Source organism: Rhinichthys klamathensis, unplaced genomic scaffold (assembly GCF_029890125.1).
Source record: "Rhinichthys klamathensis goyatoka isolate OS25496 unplaced genomic scaffold, OSU_Roscu_1.1 h1tg000126l_1, whole genome shotgun sequence".
NCBI classification, from domain to species: Eukaryota; Metazoa; Chordata; class Actinopteri; order Cypriniformes; family Leuciscidae; genus Rhinichthys; species Rhinichthys klamathensis.
The window spans coordinates 932,610-957,037 of NW_026606663.1; the positions used below are offsets into that span (position 1 = coordinate 932,610).

The window sequence follows — 24,428 nt, forward strand, 5'->3', positions numbered from 1 at the left end:
TTTTGCATTACATTACACAGTATAGGAAAAGTACAATACTTTTGTCCTAATTTCTTTAATTGCCAGAAATAAACCCTTGAACTTTCATTTTGGAGAAAACACCACTTCACCATGCTGATCGCGTGAGCAAAGGGCGCACTTCTCTTTAAATCACGCAGCACAAACAGAATGCCTATAGGCTACATAAAGTCTTTTGCTGTTTTATAACGGCACAAAGCAATATCACAGTTTCAATTTGAGTTCGTTGGCAAAATATAACGCTAGACAGTCGAGACCTTTATGTTAGGCAACCGTAGGCAACTGCTTCTCCATCACTTCAAATGTCAGAGCGTCAATAAGTCACGCAACGCGAGTCGACATGATAGCTCGCTCGCTCTCGCTCACTGCACGAAATACAGGCACTGTTTTTGACGCGATTTAACATTATATTTTGATCGAACGGGTTGCAAAAATCTGCATATAATTAGGAAAGTGAGGACTGCGTTTATAACGTGATCTAACATAATATTTGACGGTGCGCAGGGCCCCTTAGCTGTCATGTGCCCCTGGGCAAGTGACCAGTTGCCCTAATGGTTAATCCGGCCCTGTGCATCGGCCATCAAAAAAACAATATGGGTCGACCACTATATCACACAACAGTATGAATGAATTATTAGACATTATTGGACATATACCAAACAGTGATACGGCGTTACTGCATAAAGTTGTCAAAAACTTTTAGAAAAATGCTGTTAAAACCTGATGACCTTGAAAAGTGTAATCTATAAAAAGTGTCACTATAAACTCCCCTTGGAGAAAAAGTGTGTCTAAGTGTGTCTGTATGAGTGTGTCTGTCTGCACACTTATTCTCAACAAGCTAAATAATGGGTTCCGAGTAAAAGGAGAAAATAAACAAACATCTCTGGTGCAAGGTACCTTGGCAACAGCTCACTGAATCGCTAAGAGATGTTGACATGATGCGAGAGGATGTTGAGTGGAGAGGCAAACACCTGCATGGGGGATTTTCAAAACTTTTTAACTGTAAACATTTAACGGTTGACAGGTTGAAGCATTACTAAAGCAAAATATCTATAAACCCAGAATACTTAAATGTTTTGCGATGTCTCCAGGCTATTAAGAACAGCCATTATTTATGTTACTGCGAGAAAGAAATTTTAGTTCAAATCAAAATGCAGAAAGTTGAAGAACTATATATATATATATATATTAAAAGAGCAATGCAAAATGTAGAAAATGAAGAAAAATGTCATAGCTGTGGTGTAGTGGTGAATAGCCTAGTGGGATGTAAGAGTTTTTAAACTTTTTGATACCTAATACTCCAAGCATGAAGATCCCATTATGTATATTTTACCTTAAATGATTATAATATGAGGTACCTTATATATTACAGTATGAATGGCTTACAACATACACACACTGATCAGCCACAACATTAAAGCAGCACTAAGTAGGAATTCCGTTTTTGTCAAACAGCGACCCCTAGAGTCGCTGTGGAGTACTTGTACTGTCGTGAATAGCACTCACGCAGAGATGGCTCGCACTCACGGCCGGATCCCCTCCCCCTGTACACCGGTACCTGTTCAGTAGGATAGACGCTGTAACGAGTGGAAATAAGGTATGGCCCCTTTAAGAGTTGCGCGCGCCCAACACCACATGTATACGGCGCCGGGTTATTTCTGTTTGATGCTCATTTTATCAGAATTTTATCAGATCTGTTTTTTGCCGTAAAGCAATTCGTTACCTCGAGACCTGATATCACACGATACTTCCTAACACTGAGGCCGGCGGCTCGGCCCAAAGTTGCAAGGGTGGTTTTGCGGCTCACAGGCACCAGGGGGGTGCGAGACGACCACCATTCAACACGAAATCAGTAATATAAACATTACAATGACTTCAAAGCTGTTCGGTTAAGGTAAAAAAGTTACTTTGTTCACCTTTAAAACCACTGACAGGTGAAGTGAATAAAATTGATTATATTGTTACAATTTGCACCTGTCGAGCAGTGGGATATACCAAGTAGTGGTGGGGAAAAAAACTATTCTGTTCAGTATCGCGATATTTTGCGCACGCAATTATATCGATACAGTAGCGCAAAGTATTGCAATATTTAATTATAAAATTATCTGTTTTACTTTCGGGTTTTCTCCATTGGGTTTCTCTGAGTTTACTCTGATAATTTGCATTTACGTATTACATCCACAAGGCAGGCCGGCGAAGGCAGTGCATGTTCTGGGCAATGTTCTGCTGGGAAACCTTTGTTCTTGCCATTCATGTGGACGTTACCTACCAAAAGAATAGTTGCAGACCACATACACCTCTTCATTGCAATGGTGGTCCCTGTGGTCCCTGATGGCAGTGGCCTCTTTTAGCAGGATAATGCACCTGCTCAGGAATGAGAACATGACAAATAGTTCAAGGTGATGCCTTGGCCTCCAAATTCCTCAGATCTCATTCCAATTGACCGTTCGCAGGCCCCTCCCACAAAACGGCCATTGTCCAATCACACATCATAGCAACCGTTACTATGTGAGCAGGTCCGTCAAACATCGACTCCAAGCAAGATGGTGAAGCGGTGCGCCCACGGCGTTTGTAAATCGGACACTATGGTACCCCGAGAGATTGTCTGGAGGAGTTGTGTTCTTTCCGTTTCCAAAGCCGAAAACACAACGTGAGCGATGCCTACAATGGATAAAACAGTGTGGACGGCCCCACTCCCAGTTGTTAAATGTGTCGAACATGGTTAACTCGCGTGCAGCGTGCGTGAGACCGAGACACTGAGATTAGTCAAAGAAACATGGAGAAAGCAGATCAAGAGGATCCACAAAGGAATTAAGTTTTCTAAAGGGTTGTTGTTAACATGATATTCTCTGGGGAAAATGAGCAGCAGTCAACTAGCAGTGCAGCACCCGTAGACTAAGTTACAGTTTAGAGGAGTGCACGCTCGCAACGGGGAAAGCATGAAGCTTACTTGACAACATCAGTTCATATATCAATATCGTAACGAATAGAAATAACCTTAAATAATGTATGGTTATCTGTATCTTTCCGTCTCGCATCCCATCGCATTCAGCATGACACGCAAGCGGTTGCCGTGGTAATGAACAACCTGCTTGTTAAAGCTGTATCTGAGGCAAAATTACTAAATATGCAGCGCGAGTTATATATTTCTAACTCCAAACATTAGCCACTGAACCAGCTTATAAAATCTTCTTCAAGGCTGTGCTGGTTGCATTTGGTCATGGGGTTTCTCAGATTTAGCTCGAGACCAGTAAGCATTAGCCTCGATAGTAGTCGTGTCTCCTTCATTGCGTATTTCTATATTTTGAATATATCCCTCCACTGCATACTGTAACCCCTTTTGCCTCGATCTGGAGGATATCGCTGAGGTATTGCTCCAAAAGGTCACTGACACGCACGGGTATACCTCTTCCCGTCATGGCAATCTGTCGCGTGTTAGACCATTTGTTTGACGGGCGTAGTAACAATAACTAGGGGGCGTGGCTTTTGCGAACAGTCAATTGAGCAACTACTGGATGTGCTGGACCAACAAAATCTGATTCATGGAGGCTGCACCACGTAACCATAAAAGGATCTGCTGCTAATGTCTTGGTGCTAGATACCACAGGACACATTCAGAGGTCCATGCCTTGACACATCAGAGCTGCTTTGGTAGCACGAGGGGGACCTACTCAATATTAAGCAGGTGGTTATAATATTGTGATTGATATATGTCAGTAGGACAGAATAACAATTGAAGTACTGTAAGACACAATGACAGAACTAAATGGTGCAGGAACAATATGAATACACCTTCCCAGATAAGTGGACAGGATAGTTAGATGCCGAATGCCCTCTAGACTCTAGGGGTGGTTAATCTGTCTGATTTCCCGATTCGATTCGATTACGATTATTGAAGTCCCGATTCGATTACAGTCGATTTTCGATTATTAACGATTCTCGATTAGCGATTATTGATTTTCCATTTCACAACAGTAAACGAAAATACACTACAAAGTGATTGCAGTATTAAAAAAAGTCAGCTGCTGAATTACTTAACTCTTTTATTGAGTAACAACAACTCAAAGCACTTTCTGTGTCGTGTAGTTATAACTTCAGAATTATTTGTATGTAGCTTATGTTCTGTAGAACACAGAAATGAATACATCACATTGTGTTGTGACTCATCAAGTTGAACTAAACAATAACAAATAAATGAAAGGCTTATTTCCTTTAGGAAGTAGATCAGAACCAACATTCTGTAGAAATTGGACAATTTTCTTCTAGAAAGACAAGGTGTTGTAGCAAGCAACGCTCGTTAGGCCGGAGACACACTGGCTGCGTGGCGTGAGCGTGGCGTTTCTGTTGCGTGTCAGCTGCGTCGCGTTTTCTGTGTCTTTGCACACCAGAAGCGTGTCTGACGCGGCGCCGCTGCTGCTAGGTGACATAGAGGGACAGTCTACATTTGGGTTAGCGGTGTGTTAATCCTTACTACAACAATTTCAACTCTTGCCTCTTGCCTTTACGACAACAATTTCAACTGTTATCACACATCTTCCAAAATCCGAAAAATAGGGAAGTGGGCTGTCTGTTTATTTCAATAACATTTACAAATTTTGTGTAGCTTTAAAGAGCCTATATTTAGCCTGATGGTGGACCGTCACTCAGAAGACACACTATGTTGTTATTGTATTCTATTTTCTTTATATCCTCCTGAGGCCCAGAACGTTTTTTTCAAAAGTTTTTTTTCTTCTTCATGTAATCACATTGTTAAGAGCATAAGAAACAAATGAAAAAAGAGATATTTTATTCATATGTTATGCTATGACCTCTGTAGTGAACACCAGGACTCGATTGTTTAAAAAATAAAAATGACATAAATTTGTATATAGGCAAAAATAATGGCAATATTTGAAAATCGATAATTATTATTATTATTATTATTATTATTTGATTAAATTACATTGATATCTGAATTTATATCAAAACCTAGACTTTCAAACATCAAAATGTAATTTATTAATATGTATTCGTGTACAAAATGACATATAAACATCGTTTCCTATTCTATTTTGCCTGGAAACGCTTCCAACCTATGCTTCCAACACGCTTGCGTGTCGCGTGAAAAATAGGCGTCGGTTCTATTTCTAGCATGCACGCGTTTTCCGCGCGGCTCATGCAGGCAGTGTGCAAGCTCTAACCTGTTAACATGGGAGCCGAAATAAAAACGGACACACCACGCAGCTGAGACGCCGCCACGCAGCCAGTGTGTCTCCGGCACACCTGCTCTCACTCGCTCTGGCTGCCGTTACACGCGCTTGCTAACTGGAACTGGGCGCGTTCGTGACGTTCAACTTCCGGTATAACATTTTTTACAAAATAAAATAATGCAATTTTTTTTTTTTTATAATAAAAAAATCGATTTTTGAAAATGTAATAATCGATTCATACTCGTCCATAACATACTCGCGATTAATCAATAATCGATTTTTTTCACCACCCCTACTAGACTCCCAAAAAAATCAATATCATTAATGTGCTCTGAACTATAAATGGATTGATAGATGCAAGCAGAGACAGACATGGCTAACCTTTCAGTGACATACCCCTTAATAGCTCAAATTAATACATTCATCGCTGTATTTAGCTCGGGGTTAGCCATATGCAAAATATTGCAGCACTGAAACGTCTGCCATTACTCCTCTACTTCTGATTCTTTTTCAATATTTTTTATGATTTTTCCGTTTGCGTTTCTCTGTTGCCAAAAACTGTTTCCCACCTCTTCTTAATGCCAAATAACATTTCTCAAGGTTTGAAGGGGATTTTAATTTTTTTTTGGTGGCCAATAATTTAAAAAATTTAAATGATCTTTTCATTTGCTCTGGTTTGGTTATTTATAGAAGATAATCGCTGTGCATTTTTGTGTGGAAAATGAAGGGTTCATTTGCATTCATTTGCATGCAATTAGCATTTCAGACTTCTTGACTTGAAAGAGCTGCCTTGCTTAGAAACTGTATTTCGCTCATATAGAATAGCAGTTACTTGGTTTGCACATTAACAGAGAAGTTTCTCATGTTGTTTGTGTGTAATGAGCCTTCCCATTTCCCCTCATTTTCACTCTTGGCCTGTCAGTGAAGTGAAAGCAGACAGCAGTAAGACTGCAAAGTAAATAAAGCCCACGTGTCTATTCTCAAGTTTCAGCGAATGCGAGTGGTGTTAATACAGTAAACACACACACACACACACACACACACACACACACACACACACACACACACACACACACACACACACACACACACACACACACACACACACACACACACACACACACACACACACACACACACACACACACACACACTATGAAGGGTATTGAAAGGCACACAATATCAATTTACAGCAGGAAAAAGGAACTGTACTTTTAATTGTACTGGTTGCATGCATGTTAATTGGAAATTCTCTGCTATTTTTCAGACAAAGCAAGCTAATACAATCGCACAATTATCTTGTTAAACCATATTAATTAGAAATAACAATGGAGTCAACACAAATCAATTGAAACTTCAAGAGGTAAGGAAATTACATTCTGACTGAACTCTTGCCTTGGGCGAGGGGGACTAGATTAACAGAGTGATCCTAATCATGACTTAATCAGGGAGAATTATTCACTAAAGTGGGCTTTAGAGAAGGGCTGGTCACGATCAAAGGATGCCACCACAGTTGTTTGGCTCTCTGTGAGAGAGTAAAGAGTTCAGAGAATGGTTAGAAATGTATCAAAACAGACTATAGTAATGTCATACTTATAGGGTTAGGGAACGGAGAACGTTCGGATCTGTTAACCATTATAATACTTATCCAGTGGTGTCGCAACACACAATATATCTATATATCTACAGCAGGGCCAGTGTGGTCTGACTCCCAAATGATTCTGAGTCCATTACTATGGTTTTAGTGAATCAAAAACATACAGCAGATGCAGCGTAATCCGATTCCTGAATGAATGATTCCAATGAGTAAGTCATTTTTAGTAAATCGGAAACACACAGCACAACCAGCGTAATTCGATTCCTGTAGCTGTATGAATAATTCTAATCATTCGGTTCTCTTGTAGTGAATCATAAGCAGACTGCGCAGCCTGTATAATTTGACTCCTGAACAAATGATTTTAATGAGTCAGTTATTTTTGAATAAATCAAAAACATACAGCACAATCAATAATACAACTCGATTCTTGGAGGAATGATTCCAACGAGTCAGTTCATTTTAGTATATAATAAACAGTCTGCACAACCAGTATAATATGACTCCTTAACCAATGATTCTAATATGTCAGTTCTTTTTAGTAAATAAAAAAATACAGCACAACCAGTGAAATCAGATTCCTGAACAAGTCTCTTTTTTCAAACAGGTTGTTCAACATGTAGCAAGTTAAAAGATAAAGATTATGAAAATTAAAAATAATAAAATAATGACGTGTTACAACATGTTATGTTTGTTTAGTTCTGTTATTTAAATACAGTACTGCCAATTATTGGATTGCATTTGCTGTTTCTAAAAAAAGACAACAGTAAACAATAAAAGGCTCCCTTGCATTTCAATTCATACCTTCAATTTTGAGTTTCCATGCAATTTCGTATGCTACTCATTAAGATGCAGTGTATACATATATGACTGAACCCTTAGGGTGTGCTTGGATTACTAGTATGCTTGTGAAATGAGCTGTCAGTTTGGGAGACAAAGTGCACAAAGGTTGACTACATAATGTTATTTTTTTCTCTTATTCTCTGCTTTCTCTTTGTGCTGTCATTTGCTGTGTGAAACAGACATGCATAAGAAAACGGAATGATTTATCTATCGGCATAAAGTAGATTGCACTTCACATCAGAGCTATGAAAGTCTCTAACATTTATCATGATAAGTGTTTGCTGTTAACTGGTTGTCCTTAAGGAAAATGTAGACCTTGAGAATAAGGCTTTATAGGACAAGGCTGCTCTTGCTCTTTGTATTGTTCCACTAGATACTTTATCAGCGCTGCATGAAATACAGTTTGTGGGGGAAACTGAAATACCTAAACCCCACATACAGTATACAGAATGAAAGAGACTGCTGATGGAGGTAATGCATCTGTAGCAGAGAAAATGAAAAAAAGATAAAAAAAATCATTTCTTTTAGGCTTTAGATTCCCCCTTCCACAAATCCTCATGCATTTCCATTTGACACTGAAAATTAATGATTTTTTTGTTGTTTTGGTTGAGTAAGGCTGTGGTTTGACATGCGACAAGTGCTTGAAATGAATTATGAAACAGAATTTACATTCTGATTCAAGTGTGTGTGCATGCGGCCTCCAGCACGAGTGATTGAAATTACAAGTGCCTTCAATTTCCAACAATTTCAACCTCGTTAAGAAGACGCTCACCTGCAAGAGCAAAAAATGAGCTCTCTAAAAACAGAAGTGCTCCTCTGCCATCTAAACTGCCTCTTGTTTCCTTCCTTTCTATCTTTGCAAAACATCTCTTATCCACTCCTATCTTCCGACACATCGTCTTTCCAACCCTCCACATCCCTTGCAGACACCCATGTCCTCACCAAAGATCTCAAAATCTCTTCACAATTTCCCCTTTCTGGGAAAAGAAAGAAATTTCATTTCTTCTATTGTCTCTTCTTCTGAAGAGCTCTTCACTTTCTGTCTGGCTAAACAATATTTACTTTTTCCATTTCCATTCCTGTTCGCGTTTCCCAGCTGTTTCTGATACAGAAACAATTTTAAAAGCATCAGTTAGATGCAGAAAGCATAATGGTCGTAATTCCAGCATCCTGTACCAGGTTAGAAATGCCCTTTATTCTGACTTGCTATACTATATATACACAATATATATATAAAGGTCAGCCGAAAAAAAAGAAAAGAAAAGAATTTGTCAATGCCTTTTCAGCACTAATATTTCCACTGTCTTTAGTAAATCCTGACAGTAGTGCTTTTTAATGGCAAAAGAGGTTTTGCACTGGCGCAAGCTGTAAGTAAATCTGGCCCCAAATGCTATAGTAGAGCTGCACGAATCATTGTTTTTAATATAGATCACAATTCTCCCACAATTCTGACTAGACAGCTAAACAAAATACCATATAATTTATTAGAGGTTCTGACAAAATATGAATAGCTGTAGTCTGTTTAAAAACTATTGAATTAATTTGAATTAATTAAATAAATCGGTTTGAATGAATGATTCAATGACAAAGAAATGTTTTAAGTCACTTGTCACCTCCTACTGGTGTAACAATTTGTGATTAATGTAATCTGAATTAGAAGCAAGTTACTTTCATAAAGTGATTTCCTCCATTTTGACCACTATATTCGCTAGCGTAGACACCAGTGTTTATATCCGAACCATAAACTTATCCCAGTACTTTTGTGATCATTTGAATTACAGTATTGTAACACAGAAATAATGATAGTGTGTGGTTGAAAAGGTAGTGAAGCGGTTTCATACATACATGAAAACGGCTCTCTGGGTCAGCGGCAGCATGAACGCAGATTTGAAAGTTCATTGTGATCGTACTTGTCAAAGGTTTAATAGACACTGACATCGACAAATCACTGTCATTTAGAAATAAGATCGCTTGGCTGATTGAATTGAGATCACAAGCTTTAAACAATTAATCATGCAGCTCTATGCTACAGCATGCAACTGTTATGAGCATTATAAATAACTACATCAATTACAAAAAAATCACACCACATGAATATTACAAATTATCTAGTGAAGGCAAAAAGTAATTAAAATTCTGGAAAATACAGGAATGGTCATGTGAACAGGTCATAGTTGTAACTATCAATGTATAAAGTACAGTTGGAACTGTAGAACTATCCATTTCATTGCATAATAGCAGATCACTGCTTGTTCAGATATGCCAATCATTTATCCAGTCATGGAAAATAACATTGCCAATAAAATGTGCTAGAAACAAATTCAGATTTATTTTACTTTCTTTTGCACTTCACAGCAGATCTCTCTAACACTCTTTTCCTCTCTATCCCTCTAATCTGACCTGCTAGAGCATCGTATTGAGTCCCAGGATAGCTGCTCATAGATGAGGTGCTCTGAAGTGGAGGGAAAGAAACTCTTTTTTTTTCTACACACAGTTATAAGTTTTACCTTGGCAGATATCACATCATTGCTATCTTATTCCATTATATGGGTGGATGAGCATCACATGGAAACCCACTGTTGTGCTTCGTTCAGCATGGGAAGGTCATGTCGGGCCTGATAAGAGGGGGGATTTTCTCTGCCTCAGATTTGGCACAGAAACATCTTGGTTCATCCAAAGTGGCAGAATCTTCAAAGGTAAATCTTATGTGTATCAAACAGTTTAGAATATTTAGCAGAGGAAAGCAGTGCAAAACATCTGCTGAGGTTACAGGGCTGTGAGGTTGACAAACATCGTTTTTTCGTCATTCTTTTTTTTTTTATGGCCAGTTCAATGGGTAATCGTTACAGTCCACATGTAGCCTTCAATGAAACAGAGGTTGCTGTAGTACACTAGCACCGCAGAGACTGGAAGGAAGGTCTAATATTTGTAACGTTAGTATCAGAGATATGCAAAGCTACTAGAATCTGTGTACTTTCGGGCTCTATGTCTCAAGCACTGACTAACAGGATTCCACTGTTGTTATTGGGTTCTTGGACACTACGTTCACAAAACCTTTTAAGTGTAGTTCTTAACGTTTTCTTCTCTAATAAGTTGAACTAAAATATCTTTAAAATTTATAAATTTTATACATTTATATATATATACACACATATACGCTGATGTTGTACATCAGCTCCATACACACACGTCTGGTTCACTACTTTCCATAGATGTAATGGTTTTTAAACTGTACTGTTTTAAACTGTATATTCTGTCCCCTTACACTAACCCTACCCCTAAACCTACCCATCACACAATTTTGTTTTGCATTTTTACATTTTAAAAAAAATATATAATTTAGTATGTTTATTAACCCATTTCCCTTGTGGGGACCGCTGGCTGGTCCCCACAGTGTAGGTGATCTCAAGTTTTACTATCCTTGTGGGGATTGGTCCCCACAATGTAATATAAACCTGCACACACACACACACACACACACACACAGGGTCAATACGATTTTTTTTAAATGTTTTTGAAAAAAGTCTCTTATTTCCACCAAGGCTGCAGTAATATTGTGAAATATTTTTACAAATTAAAATATTTGTATTTTTTTTAACATTTTAAAATGTAATTTATTCCTGTGAAGGTAAAGCTGAATTTTCAGCATCATTACTCCAGTCTTCAGTGTCACATGATCCTTCAGAAATCATTCTAATATGCTGATTCAGTCAGTGCTCAAGATTTATTTTCTTATTACTATCAGTATTGAAAACAGTTGTGATTGATAAAACTGGAAACTGTAATACATTTTTGTTCAATATTCTTTGATGAATATAAAGTTCAAACAGCATTCATGTGAAATATAAATATTTTGTAACATTATTCATTTCTTTACTGTGAGACTTGACCACTTTAATGCATCCTTGCAGAATGAAAGTATTATATTTAAAACAACAACAACATTTGAGCAACATACAGTATATTGCCCTCCCTTTCAAAATGTATTTGAAATGTTTTTTTTTTTGTTTTTTTGTGTATGGTTAGTTGCATTTAGCATTGTTTTTTTTCTGCTGTTTATCCCTATCAGACCCATTTTTCAGTGCTGATTCACAAGTTAAGAACTATACTTTATCAGATGTAATGTTCCTCGATCTAGCAAAATGGGCTAGTTGTTGGTGAACTGGACCAAAGACTAGAGAAAAGCCTTTTATATTGTCTGGGGAGTGCCAACTCTCATTGTTCCGGATCAATGAATTGCAAATTGGAAGATAGAGACACGAAAATGGCTTCCATCTTTGTGAATTTTCCTCTCATTGATTCCACACTTTCAGCGGCAGGCATTTTGTTTCATATGATGAGTTGTGATGTTTTAACAATAAAATCAGTATCACAAGCATACTCAATAATACATCCATTTCTGTTTCTCTCTCTCTCTTTGCCTATTCATGAGACAATGTTTGTCTGCATATTTGACAATAAATCTGCTTTGCATGCATTCATAATCCCTCCCCTGACAAAAACCCATTGCAAATGCTCCCTATATTTGCATCATAGCTTCAGGCTATAAGCTGTAACCACAAAATTCACATCCAATTTAAAACCATACAACACCACAGCCTATTGAAATTAATCGCACGATCTTGCTCCCCCCGACAGTACTCTCAGACCAGAGGCCGTTAACAGTGTACACATGGCCCTTCAGCTGCAGTGATATTGGCAGGGGGCTTTGGGGAGGTCTCAACCCGTGTTCCAGCCCCATGTGGCAGCACACTGACAGATGGGATTGGTGCAGTGTTGTTGTGGCAGTAGAGGCTTACCTTCTCAACACTAACAAGAGTCAAGATCTTACACACTACCCAGCAGCGGAGGAGAAATCTAATGCCGACCTCCAGGATAGGATAAGCAAGCAGTGACTTAGTAAGGCTTTGGAAGTGCCAGCTTGGCTGAATCACAGATTTTCTTTCATTTAACACTTCCTATTGTTCTTTTCCATTTATACTTATCAAGATTAAAAACAAAATCTTACTTGTGGCATGTTTTTGAATCTTAAATCAACTAGAACCCCACTTTTACAAAGGTACAGAACGGCAGTAATGTAGAGCGATTCTGCACGCAGATGCACGCTTGCTTGTGTGGATACAGTCAGTTTTGACCGCAAAAGATGCGATAATGATGAAATGATGAAAATAATTATATATATATATATATATATATATATCATATAAAAGTAAACAAATACATCTTGATTAAAATATTTTAAGTTTGTGCTACATTTTATGTAATTTTACAGTAAAATACTTTTACATTTACAGGTTTTGGAAGTGAAAAAGAACAAGTCATTGTATAATTTACAGTGAAATAACGTAAATTGACATTGCCACAATTCCCTGCGTGACACTTTAAATTCGATGCGTTTTCATTGAAATAACTAAGAAGAGAAACTGATACGAAAAATAGCTAAGTGCATTAGGGTTTTATATAACATCAAATGTTGTTAAATTAATGTTTATTGCTTTATTTTATTGTTACCTTGATGGTGTTTAGTATTTGTGAATGACACTCTGCGCGCCTTCTATATATTAGTATGTACTTTCTCAGCTCTGCTTGTGATGAGCTTTGTTTCATCATGTGATGCATCATTGCTGAGTTTGGTGGTTGTCAGTGAATTATGGTACAAAACATATATTAATACTTCAACAGGTTGGTATATTTACATTATATCAGTTAATTAAATAGTTTTATTTCTGTAAATTTAAGTTAAATACGTAAAACCTAGAATGTTACTACCATATTTTTTTTCGGTAAATTTCTTGCAACCATAGCTGCAGTAAATTTTACAGTTTTTTTTTTTTTGGGCCAGGTTGTGTTTTTATGTCTCTGACATCTTAGTGACAGCCCAGGTGAGGAGGCTTTTTTATGATTTTCCAAGAGGCAGTAGAAAGAAGACAGTGAATCATAAAGAGACTATTCCCGCAGAAAAAGAAACGGAGGCAATAGAAACAATTAAGCTGCAGGCAGCATGGCTTTCTGTTCCCATTAATGCTCTGGGAGGGACCACAAGCTGAATTTGATACAGAGAGAGAAGTGGACAGTGTAATTTACAAGGCAACAAACATTATCTACAATAAATTAAATAAATGAATAAATTTAATAAATTATATACATATAATTAAAAAATAGGTTACGTCTAATACTGCTAATAATCCATAAAAGAACTATGTGATAATATAAAAAAAGGAAATACAAAAATCGAAACCTGATATGAAAAATAAAATTTGAGTTTCCACTTTCTGTATTTTGCTTATATATGCCATATCACACAGGCAGGAGTGCAATATGGCTGGTGAACGTGATTTCACCACGTACAACATGATCCTGGATCAACATATTTGTTGAACAAATCAGATTTGAGGGACAAGTTTACAGCTTATGTCAAGTTCAGGCTCACAGCCAGCGTTTGGTAGGTGCTTCTACATCAGTGTTATTCACCTATCATTTCCCTCTGATTTTAGGGATAACTTATGGGTAGGTTTAGGTATAACAACACTTTTTGGATTTGTACTGGTAAAACCGTAAAACTAATCCATATGAATTAAACGATTTAGTGCAAAATCTTCCGTTTACCATAACATCAGTTATGGTAAACGGAAGCTCAAGCATGTTCGCTTGAAGTGCGAGAACTTTGTAACGGTATGAGATTTTCACGGTATAATAAGCGCGTTTGAGATTCCACAGGAACCAATGAGGTTTGTTCTTGCGCGTCAAGAAAGTTCGGTTGAGTTTATGTTTATGTTAGCTGATCAATGTTTATATGTGAATAAAAGCCTAAATTAAATATGTTCATCATATAAAGTGATCGTGTCTCTTCAGAAAATTTGGTCTAAACAGTCTAATTAATTTGGATTAGTTTTACAATCTCTTTATGAACTTTTTGAAGAGTCAAAGTGTCAAAGTAGCATAGCTGTCTATGAAGGGACAGAAAGCTCTCAGATTTCATCAAAAAGTTATCCATTTGTGTTCCGAAGATGAACTAAAGTCTTACGGGTTTGAAACGACATGAGGGTGAGAAATTAATGGCATAATTAAATTTTTTGGGTGAACTATCCCTTTAACACTTAAGGGGCCATATTGTTCTTTTAACATTTTTACACCCCTATTCTGTGCTTATGGGTTTGGAATTATATAGCGTATATGGAATTTGTCAACTTGTGTCATGGGGTGCTCCAGCAACTGCTAAAACACGGATGGGTGGGTTCCTGGGTTATGATGCACAACCATGCACACTATGTAATCACATTGCTGTAAGCCCTAACATCCTCCTGTATATTGTGTTTATAGACCAGATGAGGCAGCTCAACAAAGAATCCACACACTCTATGAATCTAGGTCAACAGAAACAAACGGGTTGTTTTACTCGGTGCAGCAAAGGAAACAGGATTCTCTACCTGCCATGTATCTTGCATCAAACATGCACAAACACAGTTATTTTAATCAGTTGTTAGCTTCGTAGTGAGCAGCATCTACCGGTTGCCACCATGTCCCCATTTAAAAAAAAATTGTGACTCTATCTCTCTTTCCATCTGTCTACTAAACTCTGGCTAACCCCAAATACTCCTGTTTTGTCTATGTTGTTTAGATAGGCTAACTAAATAAATATTTCAGAAAGACTGGGCAGGAGCTACAATAATGTACAATATGTGACAAAATAATGTATTTTTCAATATTAAAGCATATTCTATTACACCCAATACACAAAATTTAGCTTCCAAATTTCTACCTCATTTTCGTCCAAATCTTTGCTATATTAATTTATTATGATTTGAATTATCAATGTCATCAGTGAGGGTCCTAACATATATATATATATATATATATATATATATATATACATATATATATATATATATATATATATATATATATATACATATATACATATATACATATATATATATATATATATATATATATATATATATATATATATATATATATATATATATATATATATACACTCACCTAAAGGATTATTAGGAATACCATAGGCTACTAATACTGTGTTTGACCTAGGGCTGGGCGATAACACGATAACGATAATTATCGCGATATAATTTTTCTCGATAAAACGATATCAAGAGTTCGATAAATGTTCGATAATGTTTATGCGCCAAAAGCGGAACGAAACTCATTTGAACCGCGCGCGCGCGCCTCACGGACTGTTTATCCGCTCGGGTCAAAGTCCAAACGGCACAACGGCAGCGCAGCGTGAGCTCACTAGAGCAGACGCGACTCTGATCACCTCGCTCACGAGATCCAGTGAGAAGCGCTTGAATTCAGCGAAGAACACAAATGTCTCAGTGATTTAAACCAGTTTAAAGGCAGATGAAACAGAGCTGACGAACAGGAGAAACACTGTCAATCTGAATTGATACTGAATCCATTTACCATGGATTTACTGTAAGGTTAGCCTAGTAATATTAACTGCACCATGAAATGTGGGATATACATTGAATTGTATTATATTATTAATGTAGACAATGTATTAAATGACTAATGGAATATAATTACAGTATTTAATAATGTATTTAGGCTACTGTTTTTCATACAGATACCATAGAAACCATAAAGTTACATTTTGCCATTATAGTGAGGTGCTATAGGCTATGCCTGGCTTTATCTGTGGTTATCATGATCTAAATGCATGATAAGCAATGGTTAAAAACTATGGTTAAAACTCAGTCAGAATATTACATTTGACCAAATAAAAGTGTGGTTGTCAATTTTTTTTAACAGATGTTACTGTTTTTGTTAATGAACATAAATTTAACATAGTAGTATTAGCTTGAGTTAGGATGCAGATTTACTGTCAACTCACTGTCAAATATGCGTTTCGAGATAAAACATGTAATATTAATATTGCAGCCTGCAATGCAAACTGTGCTGAAGATATGTGCCATTAAAGTAAGGCAACACAAACCTGTTTCAAGACTTAATATCCCCATTAGCACATGCAGAAACTAAGAAATATACGTTTGGCAAGTGATTGTCATGATATGTTCTGACAATAAAGAGTAGTTTAAAACCACAATTAACACACTGGTTTCTACAACTTTCACTTAGGAGCAAAAATCTGCCATTAAACTTGAAATAAATAAAGATTTGACATTTATCGTGATAATTATCGATATCGACTGATATAAAAAAATGATCGTGATAATTTTTTTTGGCCATATCGCCCAGCCCTAGTGCGACCCCCTTTCGCCTTCAGAACTGCCTTAATTCTACAAGGCATTGATTCAACATGGTGCGGAAAGCATTCTTTAGAAATGTTGGCCCATATTGATAGGATAGCATCTTGCAGTTGATGGAGATTTGTGGGATGCACATCCAGGGCACGAAGCTCCCGTTCCACCACATCCCAAAGATGCTCTATTGGGTTGCGATCTGGTGACTGTGGGGGCCATTTTAGTACAGTGAACTCATTGTCATGTTCAAGAAACCAATTTGAAATGATTCGAGCTTTGTGACATGGTGCATTATCCTGCTGGAAGTAGCCATCAGAGGATGGGTACATAGTGGCCATAAAGGGATGGACATGGTCAGAAACAATGCTCAGGCCGTGGCATTTAAACGATGCCCAATTGGCACTAAGGGGCCTAAAGTGTGCCAAGAAAACATCCCCACACCATTACATTACCACCACCACCAGCCTGCACAGTGGTAACAAAGCATGATGGATCCATGTTCTCATTCTGTTTACGCCAAATTCTGACTCTACCATCTGAATGTCTCAACAGAAATCGAGACTCATCAGACCAGGCAACATTTTTCCAGTCTTCAACTGTCCAATTTTGGTGAGCTCTTGCAAATTGTAGCCTCTTTTTCCTATTTGTAGTGGAGATGAGTGGTACCCGGTGGGGTCTTCTGCTGTTGTAGCCCATCCGCCTCAAGGTTGTGCGTGTTGTGGCTTCACAAATGCTTTGCTGCATACCTCGGTTGTAACGAGTGGTTATTTCAGTCAAAGTTGCTCTTCTATCAGCTTGAATCAGTCGGCCCATTCTCCTCTGACCTCTAGCATCAACAAGGCATTTTCGCCCACAGGACTGCCACATACTGGATGTTTTTCCCTTTTCACACCATTCTTTGTAAACCCTAGAAATGGTTGTGCATGAAAATCCCAGTAACTGAGCAGATTGTGAAATACTCAGACCGGCCCGTCTGGCAAATTTATTTATTTATACATTTTTTCAGTTCAATTTAGACCAGTGGATCTAAACCTTTTTGCGTTCAAAGCCCTCCGATTGTCCCCATCACTATACTGGGGCGTTAGGACCCACACAAACCACGGGGTGAGCACCCCCCTGATGGGCTCACTAACACCTCTTACAGCAGAAACCTGGTTTTCCCAGTTCTCCCATCCAGGTACTGACCAGGCTCAACCCTGCTTAGCATCAGTGGCCAACCAGTCTTGAGCTACAGGGTGATATGGCTGCTGGCGCTATATACTACGTAGCGATTCAAAAAAAAAAAAAAAAAAAAAAAAAAAACATCCTTATAACGTTACCAGCCAAGTGCAGAGTACCATGTTCCATACTCACCAAAGCCACTTTTTACTTGAATTTGATGCTTGATGGGTGTTAATTGTGGACCCTGGCTCTATGCCATAGTAGCCAGTTGCGCCATAGACTCATACATGGTTGGAGCACACATGATACTTAGCTTAGCTTTTAGATCTTTGAGCACACTGGTACACTTAGACTGATAGCACTTTAGCAAATTGGTGAGTGAAAGTGACTGGTTGCCTACTTCAAGCATATTGCTTTGTGCTCAATGAGAGCCAGTAAATGTAAAATGCAACATAACCATCCAATGTAAAATGCAACATAACCATCCAATGTAAATTGCATTATGGGTTACAGAAATTGGATTCCTGATGCAGCCCCGCACATCCGATTTTAATTTAAAAAAACTACACTGCCAGACTGTTCAAGACTCAACTAAAAAGAGCAATCGAATAAAGGGAGCCAAGAAACAGCGTTATAACTGCAGGTGTCTCAAAAAACATCTGTAGCACACAGCTTCAATACTGTAAATATAGAGTCCAAACACATCTTATAGCACAACCCAGTGCTTGTCACTTCCGGTTTCAGTTATTTTGAAGGCTAAAGGCCCATATAACCATAAAACATGCAATGCATGCAAACTACTTAAAATATCAACAAAGAGTGGCATTCAGCACAAACTATACTGTATAGCTTTTTGTGTATGCCATTTCAATGCCATGAAAACCGCTGCAATGCAAATGGATTTAGTAGCTTTATTCTTTCAATAGAATCCACATTCTCCAGTGAATTGATCCTTTGAGAGCATCAAAACCTTGCTTTGAGGAACAGACAGATGCATGGATGTCCTTGGCTTTAAGTTGGGAGGGAAGAGTGTTCTGGGAATTAATCAGAGCCAGAACATTTGAACTAGCTTAGCTTCAGTCAAATAAATGGGCCACCTAAAACAACACCAATTACCACTGATTAAAATGAGGACACTTGGCTTCTGCTCCTTCTTGGCTCTTCAGTTCCAAACATGCAATTTCTCCGTGTTCCATTAGGCAAATGAGAAAAAAAGACTGCTCATGCAAAACCTACGGAAGTGAACCCTCACATCCAGGAAATGTTATTTGAAATTGTGCTCATGCTTCGTGCAAAAGGTGAACACATCAGTGTCAGAAATGCTCTGCCTCCATTTTGTGAATCCTATTTTCAACCTTGAAAAAAAAGCCAACAGAACCAAAACAAGCCTCTAATGAACTTCTGCAAAGTGCCACTTTTAATTAGCAGAGAAGGGACCTTAGACAGCTCTCAGGCTATGACAAAGCTGTCATCGTTAGCATGACTAAGAGCTTCATGCAACAGCGAGAGTCCCAGAGAGGAGGCCAATAAGACACAAGAGTAGAAAAACGATGTGGGAGAGAGAGAGAGAGAGAGAGAGAGAGAGAGAGAGAGAGAGAGAGAGAGAGAGAGAGAGAGAGAGAGAGAGAGAGAGAGAGAGAGACAGAGAGAGAGAGAGACAGAGAGAGAGAGAGAGAGAGAGAGAGAGAGAGAGAGAGAGAGGAGAGAGAGAGAGAGAGAGAGAGAGAGAGAGAGAGAGAGAGAGAGAGAGAGAGAGAGAGAGAGAGAGAGAGAGAGAGATTTACTGGCGGATATTTCCAGAAGGATCATTTTCTCCGAAAATGGGATATGGAATTGTCATCGCTCTGAAACCGTATAGAGCCTCCCATCCATAGTGATTGCATTTATTTCTTGAGCGAAGAGTAGACCGAACCTTTCCCTCCAATGCATAAACAGGAAGTGCAGTCATACCTGCAGTGTTTGTGTGGGCCGCTCAGGGTCTCGATGACAAAGCACTCCCCGTCATTCAGGCAATAGGCCAGGTCTTTCTCCTGACATGGTTTGAAATGCTCCGATTTCAAAGGCGGAAGAGTTGGTGATGCTAAAGGATAAAGAAGAAAAGGAAAATTACGTCATGTAACAGATTAAGAGGTAAGTAAAAGGTTAGGAGAGCGTTTTTAAATGTATTTATCCAAAGTTAAACATACTTTAAAATGTCCCATTTTTTAAAAATGTTTTACAAAAGAAAGAAAGTCATATAGGTTTGCAATGACATGAGGGTGAGTGAAGGGATTGTTCACCCAAAAATTCTGATTCTGTCATTTAAATGTTTACAAGCATAACACTCCTCTATTACATTTATGTTCTTAGCATATAATGGCATTGGACTACATTGCAATTTAAAAGTTTACTAGAGGTTTTTTGAACACAATCTATCAGCTTTCTATTCAGATTACACCATTTTAAGCATTGCCAAGAAGTAGTACATGAGGCTCTGAAGTCTTTTGGTAGAGTATTTCATGACCATTAAAATCAATAGCTTTCAGCACCTCCCCTTCCACAATACTTTATAATCTAAGACATCTCCTCAGATGGCCACACAAAAAGTGATATCAACGATTACCACATAACCACCAGATAATGCAAGAGGCCTCATACCTCTCTGAAACAAGCAACCACATTTCTCCCTCTTACTATGTAGTTGTAACTGACAGGGAGGGGCCTGCTGTACAGTCTGCATGAATTTGGTTTGCTCCAGATGTATTACTGAAGGATGATAGATGAGAACAATGAAGTAATCACTCTCTCTGTCTTCTTAGAATTAATACAGGAGTCTACTATTTGGGAAAAGACTTCATTGTGATTAATGATGCCAAGTTCACTTTGCTAAAGCCAACATAATAAGGTAACCTTGCACTTATTACAGTCCTCACAACGTGTGCAAGCGTACCTGCTGTAAATCTGTAAACAGAACTTATAATGTGCCTGAGAGACTTTGACTGACATCAATATTAAATAAACTGGAAATAAAGAACATTTGAATGCTTGCCCTGAATACAGACCATAAACTGAGAGAAGGACAATGGTTAAGTGGACAAAGGTTGCCACGTATGATGAACAAACAAGACATAACAAAATGTAAAGGACATGGTCAATTACACTAAATGATTTTCTATATGGAAAAGATATTAAGAAATTATGTACAATGTGTTATGTATAAGTAGTACAGTATGTCCAATTTCAATTAACTCCTCATTTAAACTGCTTAAAGTTGGGCGATATGATCACAATTTTACCCCTGATTTGAACAAAAACTTCCAGCTTTCATAATTCTCAATATTACCATTTAATGAATTCATTAACCCAACCTACCACTACTGTAGGTTTATTCAACTTTATCCACATACATACAGTACACTCACAACAAGTTATATATATTACACAGTAAATCTCAACTGCTTGATTGTTTACGATATACCATTGCAAAATGTAAACTATAAAATTGTTCAGAGATATTTAAATTTGGAAATATAGGATGTCCAATTTTACCCACATACAGTACACTGACAAAGCAATATATAGCTAATCTCAACTGCTTGATTATAGTTGCAAAATGTTATCTAAATATTACCTAGAAATATATCTAAAATTGGATATATATTGCATCCAACTTTATCCGCATACATGCAATATATACTAAACCGCAAATCTCAACTGTTTGATTCTTTATATTGTCATAAAACTATTAATCACCCAGCTCTGTTCTGCTAAATGCAAGGCATCAAGATATTATAAACATAAGCATCATGTTTTTCTGTAAAGATGCTTTGAACAATGTGAAAAGTGCTATACAAATGACTTGGCTATACTGTACAACTTAACTCGGCTCGTTTGTTTGCATTCATTCAAATTATCCTTGTATGTGTCAATTAAACACATTGATTACAAAATATCCATATTTGGTTAATTGCAGATAATGTCTGCTGAGTAGGAAAAAACGTTGAAGATAGAATTGTATTATTGAATCCTTATTAAGTTATGTATGGGTCAAAGAGCATGATTAATTGCATTCTTTATATAATTGTAATATATAAAAATAAACAATTAACAAATCAACGTTAATTTTGCAAGATTCTTTTGCAGTCACTAATAACTTTGTCTGAGTATCAGCTGTGGGTGATCATGTATTCATGCTCATTCATTTTCAAAATATTCACCAGGTCTTCTGAGGCTAATTTGGCATGCGTTCAGGGTGCCAGGTGATAGAACGCCCCAGAGGAGGATCTTAAAACCTTAATAAATAAAACTATAAATGTTTTTAATAAAAACTCAATTCATTTTCCAATAATTGCATCTGGGTGCATTGCCAGACCTTTTGACAAACTGCTGTCGAAATCAATGCAAAGCGCTTGTGCTTTGTGTTCAAAGCAAAAAGGGTTGAGCAGTGGACAAGATCTCTATTAGTCATCCTTCAGAACACTGATGATATTGATAACAGCTTAGTAGCCCATCAGCCTCATTACTGAGTCCTTTCCTTGAGATTCAGTGGGGCTGGTTTCCTCCAGACTGTCAGTTTCCTCTGTCAGGAGGTGAGATAGGGCCAAGTGTCTAAGAGATTGGAAATCTACTCAGACCCTGACATCCCCTCTGTCTTAGTTTGTTTCCGTGGGCCGAGGCAGGTGTGGGGTGTTAAGGGATGGGGTTCCCCAGGGCCAAGCACTGATGCCGTCTCTCAGATGTGACATTCCCCCAGAGTGCCTGGCGGCTTGACATACAGTGAAGGTCACAGAGAATCGATTAGCTCAGAAGCAGCAATACACACAGGGGACAGACAGTGCGGACAACACTCTCAGAGTTAGCTGACGATTTATGCGTCTCACTGAAATGATGGCTTAAAGGGATAGTTCGTCCAAAAATCTCAATCATTTACTCACCGTATATCCCTTTAAATAAAATTACTTAATGTCATATTAGAACTGAACCCCCCAAAAATTGTCACAAGACTATACTGCAATATACACTTGCTTTTACTTATACATTATATATATAAAAACATTGAAAAGTATCATATTTTTGAATCAACAGTATGCCCATATGCACAGCAACATCAGGGTAAGGTGCAAATATATATCCAGGTGTTGAGCGAATTTTGTTTAAACCATTTATGATCTTTACCAGCTACAAGAACACCATTTGAAGGATTTCAAATATTAAGCATAATCGTTGATAGATCTAGTGTAAACGCAGTGTAATGCTTTGAAAAACAGCTAAGGTATTCTGTAAGGACTTAGTATCCATGAGTCTCTTTGAGTGTCCAGTCCAGTGCTTTGTAAAGCTGAGCCACTAGATCTTCTGGTTCTGAACAAATGCATGAAAAGCTTATGATATCAGAGAAGCAAGTCAACAAAATAGCTGCTTATCTATGACTACTCATTTCTGGCGAAATGTCAAATCTCTGACGGAGCTTCAGCAACCCAGCAGCGGAGATTCACTGATACAAATCTTTTCAAAAGATCACAGTTTACAAGCTGAGGCTTCAATAATTTGTTTTATTATAGACGTGATGTAGTGAAAAGCTAAGCTCCACTGGCCTTGTCCTCATAGATTTGAATTCCCTCATTACAGAGCACTTGTTGTTGACAAGAAATGTCAGACAATACTGACAATCTCTCTCTGGCTGTCTTACTATCACACCCATCTCTCTCCCTCCGTTTCTCATTTAAATGCAGAGGTCAATGGCGATTTCTTGTCACTGAAAGAAGACCACCTCCCATCCCATTAGTTCAGCAGGCCGCTCGGTGCCTGTGGTCCCTCTGTTGGCTGACAAGCTTGGGGCTTTGTTTCCCTGGCCAGTCATTTACAACGGCCCTCAAGTCCCCCTGCAGCACAATGTTCTGGTCTGCAGCCATGCCAAGGTGCAAGTACAGAGCAGGGCAAATAGGAAAAAACACAGGGAATAAGTGTCAGGAATGATGGATGTGACCAGAGGAAGAGGCATTCAGTGGAAAACAATACAGCAAGCAATAGAATATGGGAAAATGTTTTCCCATATGAAGGAAAAATCATAAATGAGAACTTTTTATTTATTTATCTGAGACAGCGATGAGATTAAATGGAGACTTGCTGAAGTCTCCTGCCCCTCACATGTTTGTCCTGAAGAAAAAAAAACATACTTGTAACAACAACAACAACAACTATTATTATTATTATTATTAATCTCTCGTTTCTTGGTTTCAGAAGAGATCTCGACTGGTCTCAGATTTTCCAAAATCCCAAAGTTAGATCACAAAAGTCAGAGATTTTAATACCATCTCAAACACTCAATCATATTCTTACAAAACCAATTTGTTCTGTAATATCTAGATTATCATCACCAGGGGGCCACGAGGGGGTGCTAGGGGGTCTGTAAAATATGAG

At 37.9% G+C, this 24,428-nt stretch overlaps 1 protein-coding gene across 1 annotated transcript in view; it reads right to left on the minus strand.

Moving 5' to 3' along the window:
* LOC130089131 (pro-neuregulin-3, membrane-bound isoform) overlaps positions 1 to 20,112 on the minus strand; it is a gene marked incomplete at its 5' end in the record, with an annotated part of 132,232 nt that extends 112,120 nt beyond the window's left edge. Inside the window, one exon of the mRNA XM_056256257.1 lies at positions 19,983 to 20,112. Within this exon, the coding sequence (XP_056112232.1) occupies positions 19,983 to 20,112 (130 nt within the window). The remainder of the gene's footprint in view (positions 1 to 19,982) is intronic.
* Between the last annotated feature and the right edge of the window lie 4,316 nt (positions 20,113 to 24,428).